Here is a 25,270-nt window from a genome sequence, read left to right as displayed (position 1 = left end):
TCAACAAAATGATGGTAGACGAGAGAAGGTCAAAAAATATGAGGAAGGTGAAATGACTTTCCTCAACTTGTCCCACTGTCTTGAGGATGGCAGCAGCATAGAGCTGATTTATACTAGTCATAGAAAAAGCCAAACTCATGTGACGCTGTTTACACTTCACAACATAGCCTTCACTCAGCTCCATCTGCTGAGTTCAAGCACAAACTCAGGAAAGTAAGAAAACACTATTTATAATAATGCAGTGTAAGTAAAAAGGAAAACATGCTGAACTTCTTAAGCATAGTTTGGGTACGTCAGAGAGGGATTGTATGACATTTTTAGATCCAAAAACTTGTGAATGTCTGAAATACTTATGTAAAGTATTTAAATGTGGTCAGTGGGAATTGACCCCTGACAATGTTCTGCATATGGACAAACCTATATTTCTAAAACGTGAACTAAAAACACAGTGATGCTCTTATGAAATCAATACGTGATATTGAGTTTGCATTTCAAGTCAGAATTAACTCAAAATCATAATATGAAGGCTTTAATTTCAAAACAATGTATAAAATCTGATAATCTACATGAGACTAGTAGGGCCTAAATTCATTAGTTATGAAGTTGCCGAGGTACATCTCATTCACGCTAAGTGACATGACTCAATGGAGGACCAAATGTCATTAATGCTAAGTAAAGGCTTCCAAAACCACATTCAAAAATCAGATTAAGTCCTGCACTTGAATCTATGAAGTGCTTGTTACATAGATGTGTAATTGTGCTGATACAGCAGGTTAGTGGATTTAAGCCACAATGCTTTTACTCTGACATGTCTGCTTTATTATTCAGTCATATGTTTTACATGGGGCATCAAATCCAAATGTGTTCACAAATGTCAGACCACTGGTGGAGGGCTGACCATGTGTAATTGTTCATTGTTGCGTAAGAAACAAACGAGGAAGCCATAGAAACTAAAGCAGAGCTGATGATAAAGAAAGAACCAATAATCCCACTACTCCTGCACCCAATATCAGCAGTAGACGGTTACATGAAGTAAGAGTACATAAAGCCAGGCACACCATACAGTCAGAAACTTGAAACAAGCATACCCAAATATGCAGAGCACAAGCCAAAAATACCTTCTGTAAATACATTTAACACACATGCCAGGGAATTGGATTTTGCTGCTACAAAAAGCAGCAAAGAGTGACATGAAGAATGTGAGACTGATGCTCAATGCCATCAAATTGAAACTCTGTGTCTAAAGTGAATTATCTCTGGCTCACTGGGGCTGCCGCCTGTGTGTGTGTGTGTGTCATCCCATAAAGTTATAACGTGTGGGTGTGTATAAATAGGTCCCGGAATTAGTGTGACAGTGCATCTTTCCTGGTAAGGGTGTGTATGTTTATGTGTGCAATTGGACACAATGTTAGGAAGCTTGAGAAATAATGATATAAGACTGAGAAACAACAGAGGGGGGGAGCTAAAACAAACACACGCGGTCACACAACTCGCATGCGTGCATTCCACGGAGTGTGGAGTAAACCGAAAGTACTGTAACTAAATCTCTTTTACTTGCACAAGTACCTAAAATCAAATGGTCAACAACTGTTTAACAGAAAAACAACAAAAATGAAATTGGATTGGATCACTGATATTGTAAAGGTTCATCTTCACTCCATATATCCCCACTCATCAGTGTAATTACAGTCACCAGCACTGCTACAAACATTTAATAAACCGATGTTTTTAACTTAGACTAATTTCTTCAAATTTTCTTCTTTTTCTGTTTATTGTGCTTAATCCTTTCTTTGTTCTGTCTGAATGCGACACCATGATATGCACTCAACTATGCACAGTCAAACACTGGTCTAAACACTGTTTGCCCACGAATGGCCCACTCCATTTTCCATCTTTCTCCCTCTCTTTCTGCGTCTTATCATAGTAGATGAGACTATAGGAATCCAAATAGGTGTCCCCTGTCAGACCTGATAAAACCGTCTCTCTCGGCAGAGGGGAGATGGACCCGGTACAGTCACACAACCATACAGACACACAGACCAGTAGGATACACACACAGAGGATATGTTTGCTCAGCAAAAGAGAACAAAACCACTGGATGAAACATGGTAACACTGTAGCCTGATGATAGAAAAAAAAAAAAAAACCTTTTTTTTTTTTTACCTAACACTTATTTTTTTGGACTTGCAAATGTTGTCAATATGCATGTTAAAGAGAAAAAAATACAAATAGCTATTAACTGCTTCAAGCGAACACTGTCCTCCACACATTCATCTGCTCCTGTTGTATGTGTTTGTTAACTGGACTGGACATCAGCCTGATATTTGCAGACAGCCGGTTTAGGGTCAGCTACTCTACCCTGCAGGTAGGGACTGACTGACTGTCTGACTAAATGAAGTACAAACTCCACACAGTTCAGTCAGCTGTAGTAGCTTTGATACCTCATTACCTAACACAAAGTGAACAGAATCATTTTTCAGTCTGTCACGCTTGCTGATGTAACCATTATATTCACTACAAAAAAGCCAGAGGCAGCTAGCTAGAGTCACAGCAGTGCCATAAACTGCGCCACACCACAGTTTATAAGGCTGTCATGAATCAGTACAACTAATATGGCCAAGTGTCCTCTGTCACTTTTTGACTAAAGATAAGGGTTTGTGAAAATAACTAGATTTTCAATGTATAGACATTTTAAGCAAAACCACATATTTAAATTAATTACTTTTTTTCCTCAACCTGAGTAGATACGAACATCATCCGTCGTCTCACTTTCGGCCAGTGCGATGATAAATAAGTGTTGAAATCTAATAAACTGGCAAAACACATGTTGGTTGTCTAGTAACAACTAGATGCTGGTGTTTGTCTATATTCCCTGTATCAATTCAAACTCATCATGGAGTTACATGTTAAAAACATACTCATGATCCACCTACACTTTTTCATCACTTATTGGGCATATCTAGAGCATTATCAGTTTTACTGGTTTGGTTTGGCATCGCATAGCTCCCCCCACTTGATCTGAGCAGATGTCTAATCATGCAGAATAAGTGAAATCATGTGTGCAGGTGTGCAGGCTGTTGCCTTTGCACCTAAACATATTCATCCACCCATGACATTAGTGGTGTCCCAAAATTTTCTGTTAGCATTTTAGAAAAATGCCATTACTTTCTAGAGTGCATAACATAATGATAATCATAGTAATACAGATACTTTTACACATAGTCAAAAAAAAGAAAATTACTATATTTGCTGAGAACGTTGCAGCTTCACTGACTAACATGCTGCTGATCATCCTTTATGCCTCTAAAGGTCTTCAGAGCTTTTAAGGTCATATTGACATTGTTAAATGTTTAGTTGAGCGATTTCAACTAAAGCCACCTGGTAGCCAGTAGCATCTGGAACAGCTGCTAAAAGAGCTACAGACAACAGAGTGGTTTTTGACCAACATTATAGACACTAGTTAGCAGAACAAGTTTAGGGTCACTAGATAACACTTTTTACTTAGTAATTTAGTAATACATGGAAACTTACTAGATAGCAGGTGAAGATAGATAGCCTATGAAGCTGCAGCCAAGAGAACCTAACCTCACAAAGTTGTTTTTAACAGTTAATCTTAATACAATATGAAAATGTTGATAATTATTGATAAAAAAACAAACGATGGCTGTATGATTTCTTTGATTTCTATGATTTTTTTTTTTTAATAAAATTTGTATTTTTGCTTTTATTTGACAGTTAACAGTAACAGACAGGAAACACATGGAGAGAAACAAGAGAGTAAATGGCTCTCAGAACCACATAGAGACATTAATGTTGCAGTGTATATAAATAAGTCAAAAATAAACACATTTTTAGGATTTTTATATGCCAAAATGACATAGCCTTCTCTCATAACAGCTACAGCATTACGTTAGTCAAAATTAAATCCACACTTATTGACTATTTATAAGCTAGCTAGCTATTAGCTAACTATCTATTAATAAATCTATAAACGCTATTGCTCATTTCAATTATAAATTAACATTATTTGTTCCTATTATTGTAATCCATCCATACATAAAGTTCATCTTTACTTTTTACTTTAGTCAGATAAGAGAGGTGGGGTCATGCTGAAAACAGGTACGTCTGAGCTTAAAGCTGATGATGGTGCAGGAGCAAAAGCTGCCTATATGTTTTCAGGTTACATTTGAGATGATAAATCTGTAGCTTCACCAAGCACTCTCAGAGGAGAATCAGCCTACGGACCTGCACACAATGTCTCAATGTCTCATAATGTGGCCTGCACAGAAATACTCCAGTTGCATCTAAAATGTATTCATGTCTATCTGGAAGCTGTATTCAATTTCCTGTCTTCGGTATCAAGCTGCAGAGGAAAACCTATTTATTTTGCCCTCAAATAATTCTTTCTGCCCTGCACCGCAACTGACCAATTATTATTGAAAGTGTTATTGTTTCGTGCTATGACTGTGATGTCTTTTGTTCTTTAGATTTTGTGATGATAAACTTTCTGTAGGTGGTGCTCTTGTCTGTTGAATTCTTCCGTGTTGGGTATTGCCACTTTGATGAAGTGGATATGGACTGAATGACTCCGGCATTAAATCAGTGGGTGACAGAGAGCAGCAAAAACAACATGTATTTACGCACCGACTAAGCAAATAAGCATGGTTTTATTATCAGAAGACTCTGAAAAGCATTGTGCATCTTGTAGCAAACTCCAGTATATAAAAATGACTTATGTGAGCATAGCTGTATCCTGTAAACCGAAATAATTAATCAAATTATACAAACTGTGTATGGGTGCGCTTTTGTGTATGTTGTGTGTGAATGGGAGGGAGCCACAGCGCCAGTGGGAGAGAAGAGAGTGGAGTAGGGAGTGTGGGAATAAAGACAGGGGGAAAAGGCAAGAGACAGAGAGATGGAGGTTTGCGCAACCATCAATCACCTTCTTGGGGTTCAAGTTTATTTGGCTTCATTTTTCTTTGAAATACACAGCACACAGAAGAGGGAGAGGAGCCGGGGGCTGGAGAGAAAGGGAGGAAGACAAGGAGAAAACAGCATGGGGGGAAGAGGTGGAGAACACTATGTGATGGGGGGAAAACTACCTGGGAGTTAGTGAATGAATATGGAGTCAGCGGGAGAGGAGTGGAGAAGAGAGTAGTGAAGTCCAGTGGTACAGAGAAAGTAGGATAAAATGTGTTCAGGGAGAGCACAAAATGGGGAGGAATGAGTTTTTCCTCTCCACTGTTACCAAATGCTGGCTCATAAGGGATTCGTTGGGTTTTGGTTTTTGTAAAGTGCCTTGAGATGATTGCATTGTGATTTGGCACTATACATTAAAAATGCCTCTGCAGCTACAAGTCTTATGTGCAGAAGACTTGCAGTTCAAAGACACAGACATTAGGGCTTACTACTTTACCAAACCAGATTATAGAGGAAACAAACGTGCACTAGAAACAGATATTCATTTCTCAAAGACATAAGCCTACTGCACATATCCATGTAGGAGTGTTTTCTTTGTGTTGGTGTGTGTGTGTGTGTGTGTGTGTGTGTGTGTGTGTGTGTGCGCACGCGCCTCTGGGTCTGCAGCCTGTCCCAGAGCTCTAATGAGAGACCAGTGCTCCCTCCTTATCCATCTCCTCAATCACTTCTCCATTCCTCCTTCTCTCTGCCAGTGTTGCTGTCGCTTTTCATAGCGATTTGGACAACTGTATGTAGGTTACTCTCTCCCTCTCTGCCTCCGTGCTTCTCTTCTTCTCTCTGTCTTGCATGAGCGTCGTTCTAATATTGTGATCAGTTTCCATCTGTGTCTATCACAAAATATAAAAATATAAAAGCACACAGGCCATGAGCCTGTCTCCCCCCTGTTCTTATCCAGTTTTCTTTTTTCCAGGGCAGCTCACTTCTCCATGCCATACTGCCCTATAAACAGATGACTCACAATTCCTCCTTGTAGCTGTCATTATTTCTGTTTTACCATTTTATCATCCAGCTGTCTCTTTTTTCTCTCCTTCTCTCTGTTTGAGTTTTCAAAACTAACTGCTGACTTCAGGCAATTATACCATTTTCAGTTTTCTATTAACTGCTTGTTGTAGTTGCTGCACAGAGCAGCAGAGCAGTGGAAAATCATCTATACTAGGGCTATGCTAATAACACCATATTAGTCAATAGTTCACTAGCTAGTCGCTTCATCACCAAGCCTCTGGCATGGGCTATTTTTCACCAGTGAGGTGTGGTATGCCACTTTCTGCTGTGAACATTTCCTTAAAGGAAATGGAGAAAGTTGATCGAAAATTGGGGTGGGGCAAAGCATTCTCATGCACTGTGTAGGTAACATACATTCAAAAAGAGTGAAAATGTTGAATAGTTAGTCCAAACTGGAGACTCAAGTGTTGACTTTGCTAATCTATAACATATTTAATTGCATTACTTTAGCTCTGCTATTTCTACTTCCCTATGCACAACCTGAGCTAAAAGACAACATTGCTGGCACAAACTATAGACCAACAGTGCTGGCTTTAACTGCCAATGGAAATTGTGCCACAATAAGCCAAGTGTGACTTTCTAATAATTTGGGGCATAAACACCAGAAGACAACCAATATTAACTTTTATTGTTTCATTTCTGAGCAGCATGGTGGCTTAGTGGTTAGCACTGTTGCCTCACAGCAAGAAGGTTCTGGGTTTGTAACCCGTCAGTGACCTTTCTGTGGAGTTTGCATGTTCTCCCTGTGCTCGTGTGGGTTTTCTCCAGGTACTCTGGTTTACTCCCACAGTCCAAAAACATGTATGTCAGGTTGATTGGTGACTCTAAATTGCCCATAGGAGTGAGTGTGAGTGTGTGAGGTTGTTTGTCTCTATGTGGCCCTGTGATGGACTGGTGACCTGTCCAGGGTGTACTCCTGCCTTCCACCCAAAGAGAGCTGGGATAGGCTCCAGCAGATCCCCATGGCCCTAATTAGGACTAAGTGGGTAAGGATAATGAATGAATGAATGTTTAATTTCAAAGAGGAGCATGTTAAAAATTGAGCTTAGTAGCTTCCACTGGATGTGAGAAATGTTAGATGGCAGTTTACAGTACTTGGTAGTGTCAGGGTCTCCTGTTGTGACAGGCTGTGAGAGGGCACAGTGTGTTCACCCTGGTCATCAATGGGAAAGGTTCTTATCAAAAAAGTAACTCTATCACTGATACCTGCCCTGGTATTGCATCTTATTGGACCAAAGTCAGTAATGCTCACAACTCAATCACCTTATTTGAGAAATGTACAGAAAAATCTACTCCGTCTCAGTAGAAATTCACAGAGGTTGAAACAGTTTGTGCCTGGAGAACAGCCAGCACTCACTGCAATCTCCAGTTTTAGTGATGTTCATGACAGGCAGAGTCACTTCCAGTAGCATATGTAACTTGCAAGATCCTTAAACCAAGAAATAAAGAAGAATCAAGAAGCCCAAAGCGCTGTGGTAAAAATACTACCACTGACTATGAGGAGGAGAATGAGTGCAAAAACTCTGACAAGTATGACTAGCTAGTTTCAAGTCAACATGAATTTATAGATGTTTAGTTATTACAAATGTGCTCTTTTGTCTGTCTGGATAGCAAATGTGCTGTTGGTTGGAGTATACAGAGTGTAACACACACACACAGCTCTCTTTCCTTGTGCTTTAACTTCATCCATACTTTCCCTCCATTTTCCTGTTTTCCTTCTGCCACTCTCCTTTCTCTCTTTTCTCAGTATCAGGTACAAGACTGTTGGATTAGGCTCCTTTAAGAGCGGATTAGCTGTGTCTGAGCCGTTTGAGGTAAATTGCTCCAAGAAGTCGATCTACCCATTCCTCCACCACCACCACCACCTCTGTCCTCGTCTGAGTCAAAATTCTCAGCCTAATCCTCAAAGAACCCCCCCCCCCAAAAAAATCAGCCTTCTACCTTTCTGTTTTGCTTTTTCCTTCCCCAATCTCTCCCTCCTTCCTTATTTTGTCCCCACAGAGGAGTGAAAGGGGGTGGGGTAGGGGGGCTGGCATGCGAATGCTGACACACATGGGTGAACTGTGTGACTTTACAAGACTGCTGCTTTTATTGTGTCTATGTGTGTGTGTGTGTGAGTGTATATCTGCTTGAGCATGTCACTAAACAGCGGTGACTGGTGTTAATGGTAAGTGGCAATGTGTGTGTGTGTGTGTGTGTATGTGTGTGTTAGCATCTGACTGAGCAGATGGGGAGGATGGGGTACATTTTGGGGACAAGGGCGGGGTCACATCTGTGTCGTCCCCCGTGTTTGTCTTTCGTGTGTGTGTGTGTGCAGCACTTGGCATGGTGGCCACATTTAGAACCATCGACACAAACAAGGTGATTAGCAACTTAGGACAAACATATTATTAGTCTAAATTAAGGGACTGACATCATACTTTTTAACAGCCAACTGTTTTCTCTCCCATCTCTCTTAACATGCCCAAAAAATGCATTATGTTTATTCTAGGCTTAAATCCAAGTTGTTCACCATTGATAATGTGCTGTTATTGCAATCTGCAGCTGAACCATATTTATCACTAAACTACACACAAGTAGAACCTGCTTATAGCCTAGAACATTTGGACAGAGACATGCTGTCGCGTGTATGTATACACATACACACAAGCTACCCTTGTCTACCCTCGTCTTGGAGCTGCCATTGATTTGGGCTGCAAGGTGCTGTGGGCCATGGTCGCCATGGCAACCGGCAGCCGAGCAAGGCAGCCAAAGTTTGAAGCTGGCATGAGGAGAGAGAGTGTGTGTGTGTGTCTGTGTGTGTTAAAGAGAGAGAGAGAGGATGTTTGTAAGTGTGTTTTTAAGAGGTAGAGCTATGAAGCATACATGTATGTGTGTGTGTGTGTGTGTGTGCGTGTGTGTGTGTGTGTGCGAGGTGCTGGCGGGGTGACAGCAGTCTGTTTAGTATGCAGTCTTCTGACTGCATCTCCCTTCCTCCCTCCCGTTGGCCCACAGACACAGCATAAGAATGATCTACCCACTCCCCCCACCCCCATGAAAACACACACACACACACACACACACACACACACACACACACACACACACACACACACACACAGCTATGGCTGCACTTCTACGTATGCACTTACACTCTTACTTGCAGACAAAGTGGGTCATGATTGGTTTCTGAGACAGTGAGGCCTGCAGGTCAGTAATGTAGATGAGGTTAATAGAGAAAGGGCTTGATTTTAGACAAACACAAAGGTTATAAACACCCCATGCAGTGACATTCCTCTGAAAAGCAGCCTGTTGGTGGAGGTGAGTATTGATATTTCCTCTCCAACCCTGTATTCACACCCCCAGGGCGTGTCGAATGGGTGGAGATGGTCTGTCTCGGTGTGTTTTCTCTGGCACTGTCAGAGCGAACCAAACAGCTTTGGTGGTGTGGGTGTGTGGTGTGTTGTGGGGTCAGATGGGGAGGGAGTTAGGGGGATACTGGGAATTGTTGTCCGTCCTGCTGCCAATGACAGATAAACACACATACAGTACATGTCCAAAGTATCTGAGTGCATTTGCATTATAACATTATCAAGTATAATTACTATGTATTATTAGTACTGAATTACCCACAACCACTTCTGTATTACACAAATATACACTGTTGTATCTGACACATGCACACTATACTGCAAAATTCCCCACTCACCCCTGCGGGTGGTCTTTTTCTCCTTCAAGCTCAAGTCCACTACCAGCGGCCTGGGATCTTGAGAGTCCTGAGCAGTATCTTGGCTGTTCCTAGGACTGTGCTTTTCTGGACAGAGATCTCAGATGTTATTCCTGGGAACTGATGGAGCCAGTCTCCCAGTTTGGGGGTCACAGCCCCAAGTGTTCCGATTTCAATGACCACATCTTTTCCAGCTCTTCTTTCAGCCCTTGGGTTATATACACTTCCCTCCAAATGTTTGCCTTAAAATTTACATGTTTTACAGTATAGGTTTGGTTTGGCTTACTATACACACACACACAAACACACACACACACACACACACACACACACATATATATATGTATGTATATATATGAAAGCAATGGCACACGCACATTATTGATTGGGAGTAGTGAAGTGGAGCTCAGCAGTAAGAGGAGAGGCACAGTGGTTAAGGAAACAGGGAGGAGGTAGATGGAGGAGGAAGGAGGAAATAAAAGGAAATAAAAAAAGGAAGTGTCAGGGAAGGACAGGAAAAGGATAAAATGAGAGGAGAGGGAGAAAAATGAAATGAAAGGCGATGAGATGCCCGGCAGAGCAAAGGGAACACACATGACATGGACAGCAGCAGCACAGAGAGAACTGTTTGTCTTGTGTTTGTCTTAACAGGAAGCATCTGAGAAGAGACACAGAAAGAGCAAATACACAGTCTCCACCCTGCCCCCTCCACACCTCGCAGCTCCACCCGAACACCCATTCACAGCCCCCCACCCCCTCGTCAGAGCCTCTCTACAGGATCTGAAAGCAGCTCAGCTCAAGCCCTGACACGTGTGCCTAGGAGAGAGCGATGGAGCAGAGTGAGAGAGTGAGCAGTATTCACTTGTGTGTGTGTGTGTGTGCGACTCAAGAGAGAGTGTGTGGGGGGCGACAGAGTGAGCATGAGATAAAATGTGTGTATATGAGGAAGGGAGGGAGGGAAGGTAATATCTGCTGCACTAGGGATAGGTGGGGGGAAGAAAGAGAGAGAAATGACTTGGTCTGAAGATGAGCTCTCTCTGCTTCTTCTCTTTTTCTCTTCCTTCTCTCTCTCCTGTGTGCCCATCCCTCCATTCTCCTTCATGTGGTTTGTAAAAGAACCTGACAGATACTGCATTATTGACTGCAATACCTATACTCATACTGTAAAAAAATAATTGCACTATACCTGTTAATGTTTAACAAGTTTTGAGTTTATAATTTTTAACCAATCTCTAAAAAACAGGACACAAAATGTGTTAAAATCTTTAGTAATATAGGTCTGGCTGGTGTATTGGTTGGCCCCTGGATGAGCATGCGAGACACCCTTAGAAATACCGTGTCTGTGTGAGACCTTGTGGAGGTCAGAGTCCTCAGCAGGAGAGGATGGAGTAAAGACGCCAGAGAGGATGATGAGAGAGGCTTTACTTGTGGAAAGAGAGAGGGGTGGAGCAGGTAGAAATCGAGAAAGGCTTTAACAGACAGTGTGAATGCCTGTGGGTGTATTTCAAAGTCTCTTTATCTGTTGTGTGTGTGCATGTCTGAGGGGGCTGGTGCCATGACTCACAAGACTATTAGCACCGGCATCGGCCCCTTCATGCACTCCAGTCGGTGTGTGACACCATGATCTCCAGCAGTACATCCACGGGTGCTAACGCATGCTCACTTTCTCACACACACACACACACACACACATATACACACACTCAAATCTCCCACTCCAGTTTATCAGGCTGACACCATTAGTCCTCCTCTGAGGCCAACACCTGTCAATCCATTCTCATCCAATCATCACTCAGATAACCCCAGAGACCCGCCCCCACGCAGCTAGCTCCACACAGCTGCAGCCCGCTTGTGCAACAAACCGCATCCATCTCAGGATTATGTCTCTCATTCACACACACACACACGCACGCACGCATGCACACACACACACACACACACACACACACACACACACACACACACACACACACACACACACACACACACACACACACAGCAGCAAGGCAACCGCATCATCTGTCACACAAACATCTTCCATAAACTCATGGACGCACTTTTGCTCTCCCACTTGCTGCTTCCACTGAGACACCCACCACCGTGGAGACAGTAACTGTGACAACAGGCACAGATTCGAGTCATGGTGATATGCAAAGCGAGGGAGCAACAATTAAAGCTTGACTAACGAGCTTTTGAGAAGCAGGACTGAAGTTTTCCCAAACAGCTGCTAACTGGATTAGCCTACACACACATGCAGAGAGAGAGAGAGTGAGGACAGGGCACAGAGACGGTGTTTGAGCACCACCTGTGAAACAACAACACACACAAGTTAAAAGGCTAACGTAGAAATACCTTGATGCAGACAAAGAAAGAATATGTTTCTTCATTTCAGCTTGTAGCTACAGAACCACATTGTTGCATATGTTGTCATTATTTTCACTATTTCTCACCTTAACATTGGTGTTTTTTTTTTCCAATGTGCCTACAATTTGGGCACAGATGGTATGAAAATGCCAATATTATTTTGAGCTAATTGCCAAGATCTCCTTTACAGCTGATAAATATTGCCAATTGGCATTCAATTTAATATGAATCACCTCTGTAGCACTGCTTATAATTAAGTTACTTTGGTGTTAAAATCCTTTTTCAATTAAATGAGTACTCCAGAGATTTTGTATTGCACTTCAGAACAATTGAGGTATTTATGGGAGACTGATTTAATAATAATATGTCTCCAATATGAAATCAGCAGAAGCTGAGAAATCCTGACTTCTAATCCCAAGGGCGACTAAGCCCCAAAAACACTGGATAGTATGCAGTGTTTCTCATTATGCAGTTTGGCTCTGTCTTTTTAGACACCTCTCTACCTGCCTGGTAAATACACAACCACTCTTCATTAGAACTAAAAAAAAAAAAGCAGTCTCAATGTGAAGATAACCCTGATGACATCACTCTGACATCATTAGGGTAATTTTCTCCACCACAGCAAGAGAAGACTGTTTCTGCAGGCTAAGTACTGGTCTGTAAACTGATACGGATGTATAAATCAGCCGACTACCCATTTACTGTAAGTGCTAAGTTGTCCACATCCTGAAAATATTGATGAAAAGATCATCTACACCCATTTCCACCCTAATAAACGATCACTGTGACAAAATCTTTAAATAAAAAACAGCACTTTGTAATGTCATAACAGTTGAATTGCTAATGTTATTTGTGACCTGTGTGAATATTCACTAAAAATAAACTAACTCACTAATTAGAGTCATTATAATTGCTAGTTGCATGTAGAATAGTGAGTGTTTTGCATTTCAGAAGATTCGTCTTTCTTTGCTCCTTATTTCACTTACCAGGCCCTTGACTTTCTTTTTAAAATGCTCCATCCTCACTCTACAATAAATCTCTTTTTCTGTTTCTTTTTCTTCACTGCACATCCCTCTCCTCTCTTCCCAGTCTCCAATTCTCTTCTGTTCACTCAAATAAATCTCTCCATCCCCCCCTTCCACCCACCCTTCTAAATCCATGAAACACACACAAACATACATGTGCACAGACTCACACTCGCTCGCTCACTTGTGCACACAAACACACAGCCCTCCAGGCAGCAGTCACAAAGGCCCCATATTAATAAATCTGCTCCTTTATTGGTGCTGAGTGTCTCTGGCAAAGGAAGAACGAGAGAGAGACAAAGTGAGAAAGGGAAAGAGAGAGAGAGAGCCAGAGAGAGTGAGGGAGGACAGGGGGAGGAAGAAGGAGGAGCAGGACAAGAGACGCAGAGATCACCAGAGGGAAGGAGGAGGAGGTGACTCACTGACTGTAGCCATATCATAAACACAAGGAAGGCAAAGTGAGAGCGAAAGAGAGATAAAGGGAGAAGCAGACAACACTGACAAGTGCATCATCAACAAGCCTGCACCCACCAGCACACACAAATTTTCTATTGATAATAATACAATGGCCCTGAGATGATGAGCAACACAATGAGAAGAAGCATATGAGAGCCAGCTTTCACTTATGTTAGTGTTTATTTGTTAAGCTTTAGTCCACCCACGCTTCCTTAATATCCTCCGTCCGGTCGATTATGAAGGACACCTGACACCTGGCTGAACCACTGGAGCGTTCAGAGCGGCTGGTGCGGGTTGCTGGTCTTGGGAAACAAACTGCCCGAGGTGGGCTTTCGGTAATGACAGCAGCTAGCTTGGCTTAGCGGTCCAATCTCAGCCATCAGTCAGCTGTGACAGATTGGGGATATGAGCTAAGGAGCCGTTTAGCTTTGCTGTTTGGCATGGTGTGTGAGTGCATGCACTTGTGTGTCTGGGCTGAGGAGGAGTGGGGGAGGCTATCAGTACTGCTAGTGTTGCAGAGGCATCAATACTCTCTCGACAGGCCATTTTCCTATGCCTATTCCCAGCCCTGGCTTGTTGCTGGGGTAACTACCGCCATTTTACCTTCCCTGGCTGCACCTCTGGAGGAGTTTATAACAAAATCAATCTATGCTCTGTAATTTCTCCCAGTCAACAGTTTAAATAAACCTATTTTTATTCCTGAACCATTGCCATTGGGCATTCTTTGCACACCAACTTATCTGAAAATTTTATAGAAATCCTACATTGGTCAGCCAGTGTTTCATATTCCAGCTCAAGGATTGACAAGCAAGACTGTAGGGTGTTTAATCCTCCTCCCAAGGTCATGGGTTGAGTGTTCTATAACAGCACCACCATTAAACACAACATTCATCTCACCAAAGTAATTGCTCTTTTTTTAACCTGAAGAATGACCCTGGAACCACAGCTCAAGCTGCAAACTACATATGAAGGAAAACTTCCTCCTGCATAAACACAGGCGCAGCAGTGCTCACTACGCTTGAACTGCACCAATGCAATAGAATAGCTTTGCCAAATCCAGTGTCATTAAATCTGAAGATCATCAAACAGTTCCCTTACCTGTCCATGAGGCTGCATGGCACTGTAGGGGATATTCTGGTTTAACACTTTCTGCTTCATAATCAACATCCTCTTCTGCTCCTCACTCAGATGGGCTGTCTGTCCTGGGATTGGCCCCTGGGTCTGCCCTTGACCTGGTCCTTGGCCCCCACCTCCTCCACCACCCATGTAGGGTGGCATCATAGGGTTTTTAACCTGATTGTTGCCTCCCATGGGTGGAGTCATCCTCTGGCCTATGTGATCCACACCGCTGCCGCTGAAGTGACTCAGGGGTTTGGTGTTATTGTAGGACAACATGGCTGCTGTTTGCTGCTGCTGTTGCTGCTGTTGTTTAGACAAGCTGTTCTGGCTGATGCTGTTTGGCTGTTGCTGGCCCATCATGCCCATGTGGTTGTGAGGGAGGTAGTTGTTCATGGGGGCTTTGGGCCCATTGTTGGGGGCCATCCCAGCCACTAGAGGGCCCTGTGGTGTGTTAAAGGCTTGCGGTGGGTACATCATGGGGCTGTTGGGTTTGTCCTGGTTAAAGGGACCAGAATTATATGGACTGGTTGGAGCGCCAGCTGGGGACCAGTTAGCCGCTTGTTGCTGTTGCTGCTTTTGCTGCAGCAGTTTAGCACGCTGCTGAGCCATTGCTTTCAGCTGCTCTGCAGGAGAAAGCTCAGGCGTTAGTGGCCCTACAGGCTGACCTCCAGGGGCAACCCCAGATGCTCCAGGTCCGGTACCTGCCTGACTGACCCCTGGGCCCGGGTTCATCATGTATCCATTCCCAGGCCTAGAAGCTGCTTGCGTCTGAGCCTGTGTTGGGGTCTGAGGAGAGCGAGCTACGCAATTGTGCAGTGGTGAACCTGATGCCATGGCAACAGCTGGAGACTGCTGCAAAGGTTGCTGAGGAGGTGTTCCATTGGCAGTGGTGGCAAACTGAGGGCCTGACGATGATGGTCGCACCTGAGAAGAAAAGTCCAAACACAAAGAATATCCCATCAGACTCATGAACTATAATCCATACATTGTCTACTGCTTATTCCCGGTACATGTATAACATGGCTGACACACAGAGGCAAACATTACCATACACACCTATGGGCCATTTAAAGCCCCCAATTAACCTAACCCCAACATGCATGTGTTTGGACTGTGAGAGGAAGACAGGCTGACTCCACACAATTGTACTTGGATGGATAAACTTAATGAGAACGAAACACAACTTCCCCCAACAATAACCAACATGTTTTTACATCTCTGTTTCAAACCACTGACATACAACTTGCTAATCAAAATGCTTTGGATAGACTGCAAGGCGTATTTTTTAATCTTTGAAGAGGGCCAGGCTAGCTCCTTCCCCTACATTTCAGTCGTTATGGTAAAATCAGCTAATTGCCTCCCAGTTTCTTACAGTGAAAAGACAAGTCATTTATTACATGAAGCATATAAACAAATTCTCCTGTTTAGTTACATAATTGCACTGATTAGAAATTGGTCAGTCACATTGGTTCACAAAATTATCATTTCACATTCAGAATAAAGAAATGACTATACCAGAAACACAACATATTGCCATCTTGCCAAGTCTTTGTAATGTCCACTAGGATCTGTTTATAACTTGAGAAATTTTTTAATCTTGCTGGGATCCATCTGTCTCAGACCAAAATAACTCTAGCATATGAAACCTCATTTTAGGGTAACCTCAGCTCACCTCATATGCAATTTATCTGTTTCTTTCTTGTTCAGCATGTCTGTTTTACAATTTCATTAATCTATTATTTATTAAAAGACATAAAGTGAACGACATGCGTAAATGCATTACTATGAATTGCACTATTGAATCAGTTTCCATTTTTAACCAAGAAATAATAAGTAATAAATAAACACAAAATCTTTCAACTGGAATTTCTGTTCAGTACCTGAAATCCTTGAATTAAGAAGAAACTGTAATATGTACTGTGCATAGAGTTTATACATGGTTTATGAATTGTTGCTGTTTTGGCATGTAGATCTATTGCATCCTTTATAATTAAAAGCAAACAAGAATTTCATTTCGTACTTGCAAATGAGTCACAAACTGACAAATGCAATTTAATTCTACCACTAGAGAAACTATCAGACAAATATCATATATATCACTTGAACTGGTTACAACTAAGGAGTAGAGGTGCACAGGGCCATAACAAATGATCGACCCTTTTAACACTGACCTGTGGTGAGCCAATGGGAACTTGGGGGCCTCCCTGAGGAGGCTGAGGGGGAGGAGGTAGTACTGCTGCTGTTGCCGTCCCCCCTGCAGGTGCTGTTGTATTCCCAGCTGCTTCCTGCGGGCCCGGTGTCTGATTGTTAGCCGGCCTGCCAAATTCTGTCTCTTTCTTGTCTTCAAAGTCCTCATTGAAGAGGTCGTGCATATCGTCCTCTGGCACAGTGTTCGCCAGCTCATCAATCAGTTCTTGCCACTCCTGATCATTCAGGTTGATGTCAGAGAACAGTTTGTTCTGATTGGACAGAGACTGAGGATCAGATGACTCCATCCCACCTCCGTCATCCAGTGGCTCTTGTTTCAGGTCTTTGAGGAGGCCAAAGCTGTCCTCCAAATCCAGTGAGCCATTCAGCTTCATGTCCGAGAGATGGCTACCACCATTTTTCCCCATCTCATCTGATGGCCGGCCTACATGGTTGCCATTGCTGTTCGTAGTAGTGTTTCCAGTGGAAGTGTTGGGCCCACCAAGTAAAGGCTTAATGTCCATTTGGTGATGCAGTGGAGAGATAGGTGGTACATTGTTATTGTTGTTGTTAGGCAGAGCTGTTAGTGAGTCCAAACCAGTGGTACCATCCTTCCGTACCCGTTTGGTAGTTGGTGAATAGCTGCCTCCATCACAGATGCCATTCTGGTCTCCATTGAGTGGCGATCTTGCACTGTCCAGTTTCCTCTTTACAGTCTCCTGGAGCTGAACAAAGAAGAAAAAGAAAACTGATTAGGACTGGAGGGCCCAAAGCTGGGGCATGTCCACAATATGAAAACTTTTCTGTGGTCCTCTGGGTGCTAACAATGGAAATAATAGGAGCTACCAAATCAATACGGCACCAGGCTGCTTCCTCTCCACACACATCAAGAACTGTCATGGGAAGACAAGGGATGTATGGAAAATCAAAATATCACCATAATATATCAATTGTTTTATTGGTGCAGATTCAATCAGGCTGAAATAATCACAGCACAGTTCTCACATGGAGCACACCTTCTACACAGATACATGTACATGTGTGCAGAAACATACGTTTTCTTAAACAAAAATGGGGCAAAGCAATGACAGACCTAGGAGGAATTCAGGAGGCTGGACTCAAAGTTTTCTGAGGGAAGGAAAAGAGCAGAAGAACAGATTGTAGGACCTTCTGGCCATAGTTGGCATCAGCTGGCTGAGCTGTCCCATCTAAGTCCCCACTTCATTCTTAGCCTTACTATACTATACGCAGTCAACTAAACTCAAAAGTCTCATTGCCTCTGTCATGGCACAGACAAGATAACATTTATGAACGCAGCCTGGCAGTTAAGGTAATCACTACCATTAACCTGGGTAGATCAAGACAGAGCAATGGGCAGAGAGCAAGCAGAAACATAGCAGACATAGCACAAGAGACACAGGACAAAGGGCAGAAATTGGAAAAAGGAGCTAAGTAAGATCACTCTTACACAGATATCTTTAGATATCTGAGATATCTAAACTCTTCTTATGTGTACAAACTGTTGCCCTGTGCCCTAACAAACTTCTGGTACGCCAACTGTTCTGCTGTGAAGGTGTTAATTACACTGAGGAAAGAGGCTATGAATTCCTTTGAATCACTGGCTAGTCAATGCAAGACAATACCCTTATTAGGGAGGACATGGCCAAAAAGCTGTTCTAGCTGTACACAGTCTCCCGGTGGGTCTTTATTTTCAGGAGAACATAGAATGTCATGAATGTATCAAAAGTAAGCACACTGCAGTCTTCGCTCCTTAGCTGGAAGCTATGTAGACTCAGGTAAACAATGAGAGTTGGCAACAAATAGTGTGATGAAGAAATGCTTAAAAATTGAGGTTTCTGTGCAATTTAATAAACTCTCAATCTCAATTTTACCCCTAACTCCCATTAATTTCAAACTATAATGAAGTTGGCAGAGAAATAGTGGATGCTATTAAAATGACGGATGGGAAGAGGGGACCTCATTTACAAAAGGTTCTCAGAGTTCAGATTTTGTGCTCCAACACAATTCCATGCCAAAGTTTAGGATTCTTTGAGTCAGAACCAGAGGTAAATCTCACATTAAATTCAGGGTACAAGGAATGGATGTTACAGATGCAGTATAATTTCATTCTATTTATATTCTTAAAACACCTTTGAAAAAGGACATGTGATGGCAGATTAGGGCTGCACAATTACAGTTAAAGTGAATCATTTATTTTGCTCCATTTTGAAATATTTTGAAAGGCAGCTGACCTTTCACAACAGTGAGTGAAATGTAATAAAGCAGGGTCATATAGCTATAAAAAGCTATAACCACTAGTTCTGATCTTACAAAGTACTGTCTGTGTACGGAAACAGACAATGTACAGAGATGAAAGAAATTAAATTCAAATTAAAGGGATAATATACTGAAAAAAATAAAGTCTTTTTAACTGTTACTATTTCACTCAACCAGTGAAAGCTCTCCCCTGATCACGCTTGCACAAACAACAAATACAAATGCATAGGCTCACAAATACATATTGATATGAGCATTTACATGTTACATTTACAATATAAATTTACATTTCAAAGTCTTCTGTAAAAAATAAATAAATAAATAAGAGCTTGAAAGCAACAGCATATTTTGTAAAATCCATGATGTCAGCTTTCACGTGAAAGAGTCAAACACAAAAGACAAAAAAAAAAAAAAAAAAAACACACAAAAGAAGCACCACTGATACATGTATATGTGCAAACGCACACTTAGCTTTTTGTTATTCAGATGGAACAACAGACAAAATATATTCAGATTGTATTCTGACCCTGGGGTGGACCCACTCAAGCTGGCAGACACAGACACACACAGACACACACACACAAACAGACAGACAGACACAGACACACACACACACACACACACAACAAGAAAACTATCCTTTATTTTACTTTCGTGATTTATTGGTGTGTGCGTTGGCTTTCTCCCCTATGACTGACAGTCAGCCTAATTATCTTTATGGCATGATAAACATTATTAGTATTGACAGCCAAAACTACAGTGTGTATGTTTGTATGTGTGTGGCTTATTTGAACTCTCATGCTGGTGTAGCCATTAGAGGAACAACTGAGAAAAACAGAGGAAAACACATCTCCACTGTCACGACACAGCTTCGTTTGTGTGTGTGGTCCTGCAATCAATGGGTTTAAATTATTCAGGTCTCCTGTATGTGCAATTTTGTGTGTGTGTGTGATACAGGCTTTCCCTAAATGCCAGTGACTCATGTTGATAATAAGAGACTCAGCTTTTAAAGCCTACCTATAAAAAAAATCCCATAATTATCCAGGTGGTGTAAACTATAGCACCCTCTCACTGAGATGCATGCACACACGCACAAACAGGGTTTTCACATACACACCCACCTATAAAAAAATCATTACCAGTTTAACCTTTGATACAGCGCTGAATATGGAGACAGAAACAAAGAAAGAAAAATACATTCAGACAGAGAGACTGTGGTTCTGTCTGCTCAGTACTGAGTCAGCATGTCATAGCCTGAGGAAACGTGACAGGATGAATGACAAAACTCAGAGCCAGTACAAAATACTTTACATTAACTGTGATTAATTTATCATTTGTTTCTTTTTGCACAATTAACAACCTAATTACACCTCTGAATTACAGTAATATACCTGTCATCCAGTGCAAACACTACCTGACAATATTATTATTTGTTTGACAATCACAGCAATAAAATACCTCTGGTTTGAGAGGAATGACTGTTTGCATGTGTGAGGGACAGAATCAGAGCCAGGAGAAGATGTGGAGAGCCGAGAGACAAAGAATTTTGAAGTAGTTTAATCGAGCTGGAGAGCTTCGCAAGAGCACAGGAAAAAAAAGAGCATTGGAGGAAAAAAAAAAAAAAAAAGGACAGGATGATGCAAAAGAGCAAAGACAGGGGAGAGGGAAAGAGAGCAAAGGGAAGACAGCACTGCTTGTTTCCTCTCCTGCGTCTCTCTGTTTCTGTATTCTTTGACATAAACACCTGCTGACTGCTCCTCTGTCTGCTCCCACAACAGACAAAGAGAGCAAGAATGACAAAGATGCATAGAGACAAAGGTAAGAGAGAGACACACACACACACACACACATACAAGCAGGAAGAAGGGATTTATTTGTCAGGCAGATGGTCTTTTTCCTTTGAGTGGAGGAGCTACAAGCTACATGAAGATGAAGAGGAGGAGAGAAGCTGAAGGAGAGAAGAGGTTGGGGGAGGAAGGAGGAGGAGATAGGTTGCTTGATGGAAAGGCATAGCACGCCAAATGACAGCGGGGAGCAAACGATGAGAGGGTGATCAGAGAGGGAGAGGGAGGGAGAGAAGGGAGACAGAGATGGAACCGCTAAGGTGCTGTTGTTATAGCAACCTGCTGCTCTGGTGCTTTGTGCGCTGCATCCTCCTTCCTCCTCCTCCTCTCACTCACTTACTCATCTCCACCACCGTGCCTCTACCCTGCTCATCTACCTTGTTGCCTCCTGTACTTCCTTGCTTCTGTCTTTGTAGAGGTTGACTCTATCCCAAGTCTCAAAGGAAAAAAAAAAAACAAAAACAAATAAAAATAAAAAAAAAAGACATCTACTTTGAGAGAGCTGCATAATTTATGTAACAAATTAAATGTAAAGGTGTCTAGCAGACATGTCTCGCAATGTGAGCACAGGTCAACAACAGAAACCTTTTGGCTATAGCGTTACAGATAAAAAACATACTGTGCATACAAACTGTATTCCTACTGCAATTTATCACTGAAGGTGATGTAAACTGAATCAAAAGCCACACAGCAGCCGGATCTTCTGAAAGAAGAATTGCAACATATTTCATCCGCACCATGCAACTATTCAGTTCTACCTCTAGCCATCCTTTCTCCTTCATTCCTGCCTCGCTCACTGCCACATCATCTCCTCACTCTTTTCTCTGTTCTGACTGCAGGGGACAGTCCTGCATGTAGCAGGCAGGAAACACCACACACACATTCGGTGACTACAGGGTGCTGACCATGGCACAAGAGGAAGTAGCAAATGAAATGGACACAAACAGACATATACAGCATCTGTGAAATGCTTGGACACACATTCTCATTGAGTGTTTTTTTTTTCTTTGTTTCTTTATGTCCAAATCATTTACAGAAAATTCTTAGCAGGTTTCAGTGTCTTGCTCAAGGACACTGAGCAAGGACACTTCCTACACTGTAGATTAATGCTGAAGATAGCAGAACTATGGAAAAACATATAAAAATTATACTGTAAGGAAAACCATGCTGTGAAGGATTCTAATATTTTAATCAGTTTCATTAGAGTTACCAGTCTGAGCAGATGCCAATTAACTGCCCCTCTGATTAGAGCGGACATCGGTGCTTCACAGGGTTCAAGTAGCAGACACATCTCAGCATCAGCTGAGACAGTCAGGCCTTCATGTTCTAATTGCTGCAAACCATTACTGAATCTGTACTTTGGTCTGATGGGTCCAAATCTGAGAGTCTTATTTCCATCTCCTGTGTGAGACACAGAGGAGGAATGGAGTGGGGGAGCTTTGCTGGTGACTCTATTGGTGATTTATTCAGAATTCAAAGAATAAAGAAAAACAGTCAACAAGTGCTCAGTGTATTGCGATGGCTCTGTTTAAGCGAATGCCAAGAGCGTGCAAAGATGTTATCAAAGCAAAAGGCAATGTTATCTAAAATTTAAAACTTATTTTGCTTTGTTTACACCTATTTGCTCACTACATACAGTAATTCCGTGTGTGTCATTTCATAGTATTGATGTCTTAAACATTAATAGACAACGTAGAAAATAACAGAAACAAAGGTGTGAAGGTGTGTCTAAACGGTACTGTATATGCAAATTTTAAGCATTCTTTCCATTCTTTACGTCTCTTTCTGTTGACAATTAACTAAGTCATTGTCTACAGACTCCAGAGTGCTACATTTCTTATAATTCTGGTTAAAAGTATGTTCTTTTCTCTCTCTCCTCTATCCACTCACCTCAACCGGTCGAGGCAGGTGGCCACCCAAACTGAGCCTGGTTCTGCTGGAGGTTTTTTCTTCCGTTAAAGGGAGTTTTTCCTCTCCAAGTGCTTGGTCATAAGGGATTTGTTGGGTTGTTGGGTTTTTTTTGTTTTTTGTAAAGTGCCTTGAGATGATTGTATTGTGATTTGGTGCTATACAAATAAAATTGAATTGAATTGATGAAGTTACAAAAACAAATTTTGCGGAGTGACTGTAATGGTGTAGTCAGATATTTGAAGTTGTAGTTTTATAACCAAAGGATCAAAATGATTTCAGAAATCCTGCACGCCGTCACACAAATATCTCTCATAACCATCCAAATATCGTTTGTTGTTTCTGGTGCAGGACTGTATGTACTTTGTGTGTGTGTGTGTGTGTCTGTGTGTGTGTGTGTGCGTGCTTGTTTCTGGCCTGGCCTACTAGACTATGAAATGAGTCAATTAAATCAAACAGGTCTTTAATAAGTAAATGTGTGCTACTATGTGTGTCACTGAGTGTGTGTGTGTGCATGTGTGTGTGTGTGTTAGAGAGGCAATGAGGGTATGAAAAGAGGTTTGGCTTGTATCCAGTTATCCTGAAGCACAAGCTGTGTACAAACGCTGTTGATTAGTTATGACCAAATTTGTGCAAATCTTACTTGAAAAACGTACTTGAATTTATTTGTTTTGGAGGATTAATTCACCATAAATAATGTCAAGGTGAATAGTAACATACCCTGCATTGACAGAAAAAAGCACCAGTGATATCCTTCACCTTTATCCCACTTGCTTGCTGGATTGTAGCAGCATCCGACCAAGCTGCAGCATGGTTGAATGTTCCTTTAACTTCTCTTCCTCTATGGAAAAGCCACACTGTGGAAAGTTAAGGCCATGTTTGCTGTGCTATCCTGCAGTTCTTTTATACATTTTCTATATTTGAGAAGCCATTAAGGAATTAAAAAAAAAAAAGCTTAGATTTCAGCTTATAGCAAGATAGAGAACCTGACATCTGTCTTGACAACCCTCCATCTCTGCTGAATGTCAGTTAGTGATAGGCAGTCTTTTTATCTCATTATCATCAAGTTACTCCAGTAAGTGAAGAAGAACGCATCAGGGTAAATCAAAGAGGAAAACAGGTGGGAGAGTAAGAGGATCTGTCCTTCAACTCAAGGACACTGGTTCAAGTACAAGTCAGGAAGTGTCCATCATGATGAAGTGTCCTTCAGCAAGACACTGAAACCTGCTAGGAGTTTTCTGTAAATGATCTGGACATAAAGGGTGTGCAACTTGTCCTGAATATGAAAGCACTTGTTGAGTTTTGCACTTGGTTCTGGGCCACATTAGTGAACAGACTGAAGCTCTGACTAACAGCTGGACCTCAAAGCAACAGTAAGCTTATTCACTTTTTTGTTGAGTGTTAGATGAGAGGATTATTGCCACTCTAATGTCAGTGTGGGAGATCTGTCACTGGAGCCAGCAGCTGGTTAGCTTAACATGAAGACTAGGAACAGAGGGAAACAGCCAGGCCTGTTTATGTGTCTTTTCACACCAACGCAAACAGATAAGTCAGCTTGAGTGTAAAACACAGTGTTTGGGCTTCTAACTACGCCCATAATGTCTTACACTAACACAGCAATCTGATTATTGTAGATTTTTTTCCTGAATATCAACCTTTCCAGACACACAGTGTTTAGTTTTCCTGTGCAGATCCCTGAACACTGAGTAAGAGATGGACAGAACACATAAACAAAGAATCTGTGGGAGTGAAGGACAGAAAACTCCAAGTGACAAGAGGAAGGTACAAACAAAAGAACCATTTGGCTGCCGTCCCAGAAAAGGGTGTATGCATGTGTGTGAGAGAGAAAGCGCCTGCCAGTCTGCCTCCTGTACACAGGGGGCCTATACACCCCTGATTTGAACACACACACACACACACACACACACACACACACACACACACACACACACACACATTTCTAGTCTTCTAAACAATAATGCCTTAAATTTTCCAATTCATTTACAGAATTGGGAAAGCAGTACTGTATCTTGCAGTCAGACCATGGGCAGATGATGCCTCTTTATCCATCAGTCAAAATAAAAACTACATTAAACAACATATTCTTCCTTGTGGTGTGAAGATGCCATGTTGTTGACTTAATTAAACCCATGTCCATTTTGGTAAATAAATAAATAAATAAACAAAATAACTGATAAGGATATGGTCTCAAATACTTGATACCAGACAATTTTCATACCTCACTACGGAGACAGGTAAGACTACGACAACAACACACAAAGAATAAAGACTACTGTGCAATATGCTTATTGCAGTACCTTCTCATACATTCTACATTGTGTAGGTGTATGTGTGTGTAATTGTACAGGTACTTGTGAGGACCACCAGGAAGTTTGTACCAG

General features: G+C 41.9%; 1 protein-coding gene across 1 annotated transcript in view; it reads right to left on the bottom strand.

Moving 5' to 3' along the window:
* maml3 (mastermind-like transcriptional coactivator 3) overlaps positions 1-25,270 on the bottom strand; it is a 96,429-nt gene that overhangs the window by 33,864 nt on the left and 37,295 nt on the right. Inside the window, exons 2-3 of the mRNA XM_026303607.1 lie at positions 16,824-17,564; positions 14,632-15,576 (exon numbers count right to left, since the gene is read on the bottom strand). Coding sequence (XP_026159392.1) covers positions 14,632-15,576; positions 16,824-17,564 — 1,686 coding nt within the window. The remainder of the gene's footprint in view (positions 1-14,631; positions 15,577-16,823; positions 17,565-25,270) is intronic.

This window comes from Mastacembelus armatus, chromosome 1, assembly GCF_900324485.2.
Source record: "Mastacembelus armatus chromosome 1, fMasArm1.2, whole genome shotgun sequence".
NCBI classification, from domain to species: Eukaryota; Metazoa; Chordata; class Actinopteri; order Synbranchiformes; family Mastacembelidae; genus Mastacembelus; species Mastacembelus armatus.
The sequence above is the reverse complement of the archived record's forward strand: the minus strand, read 5'-3'. Positions and strand labels throughout refer to the sequence as shown.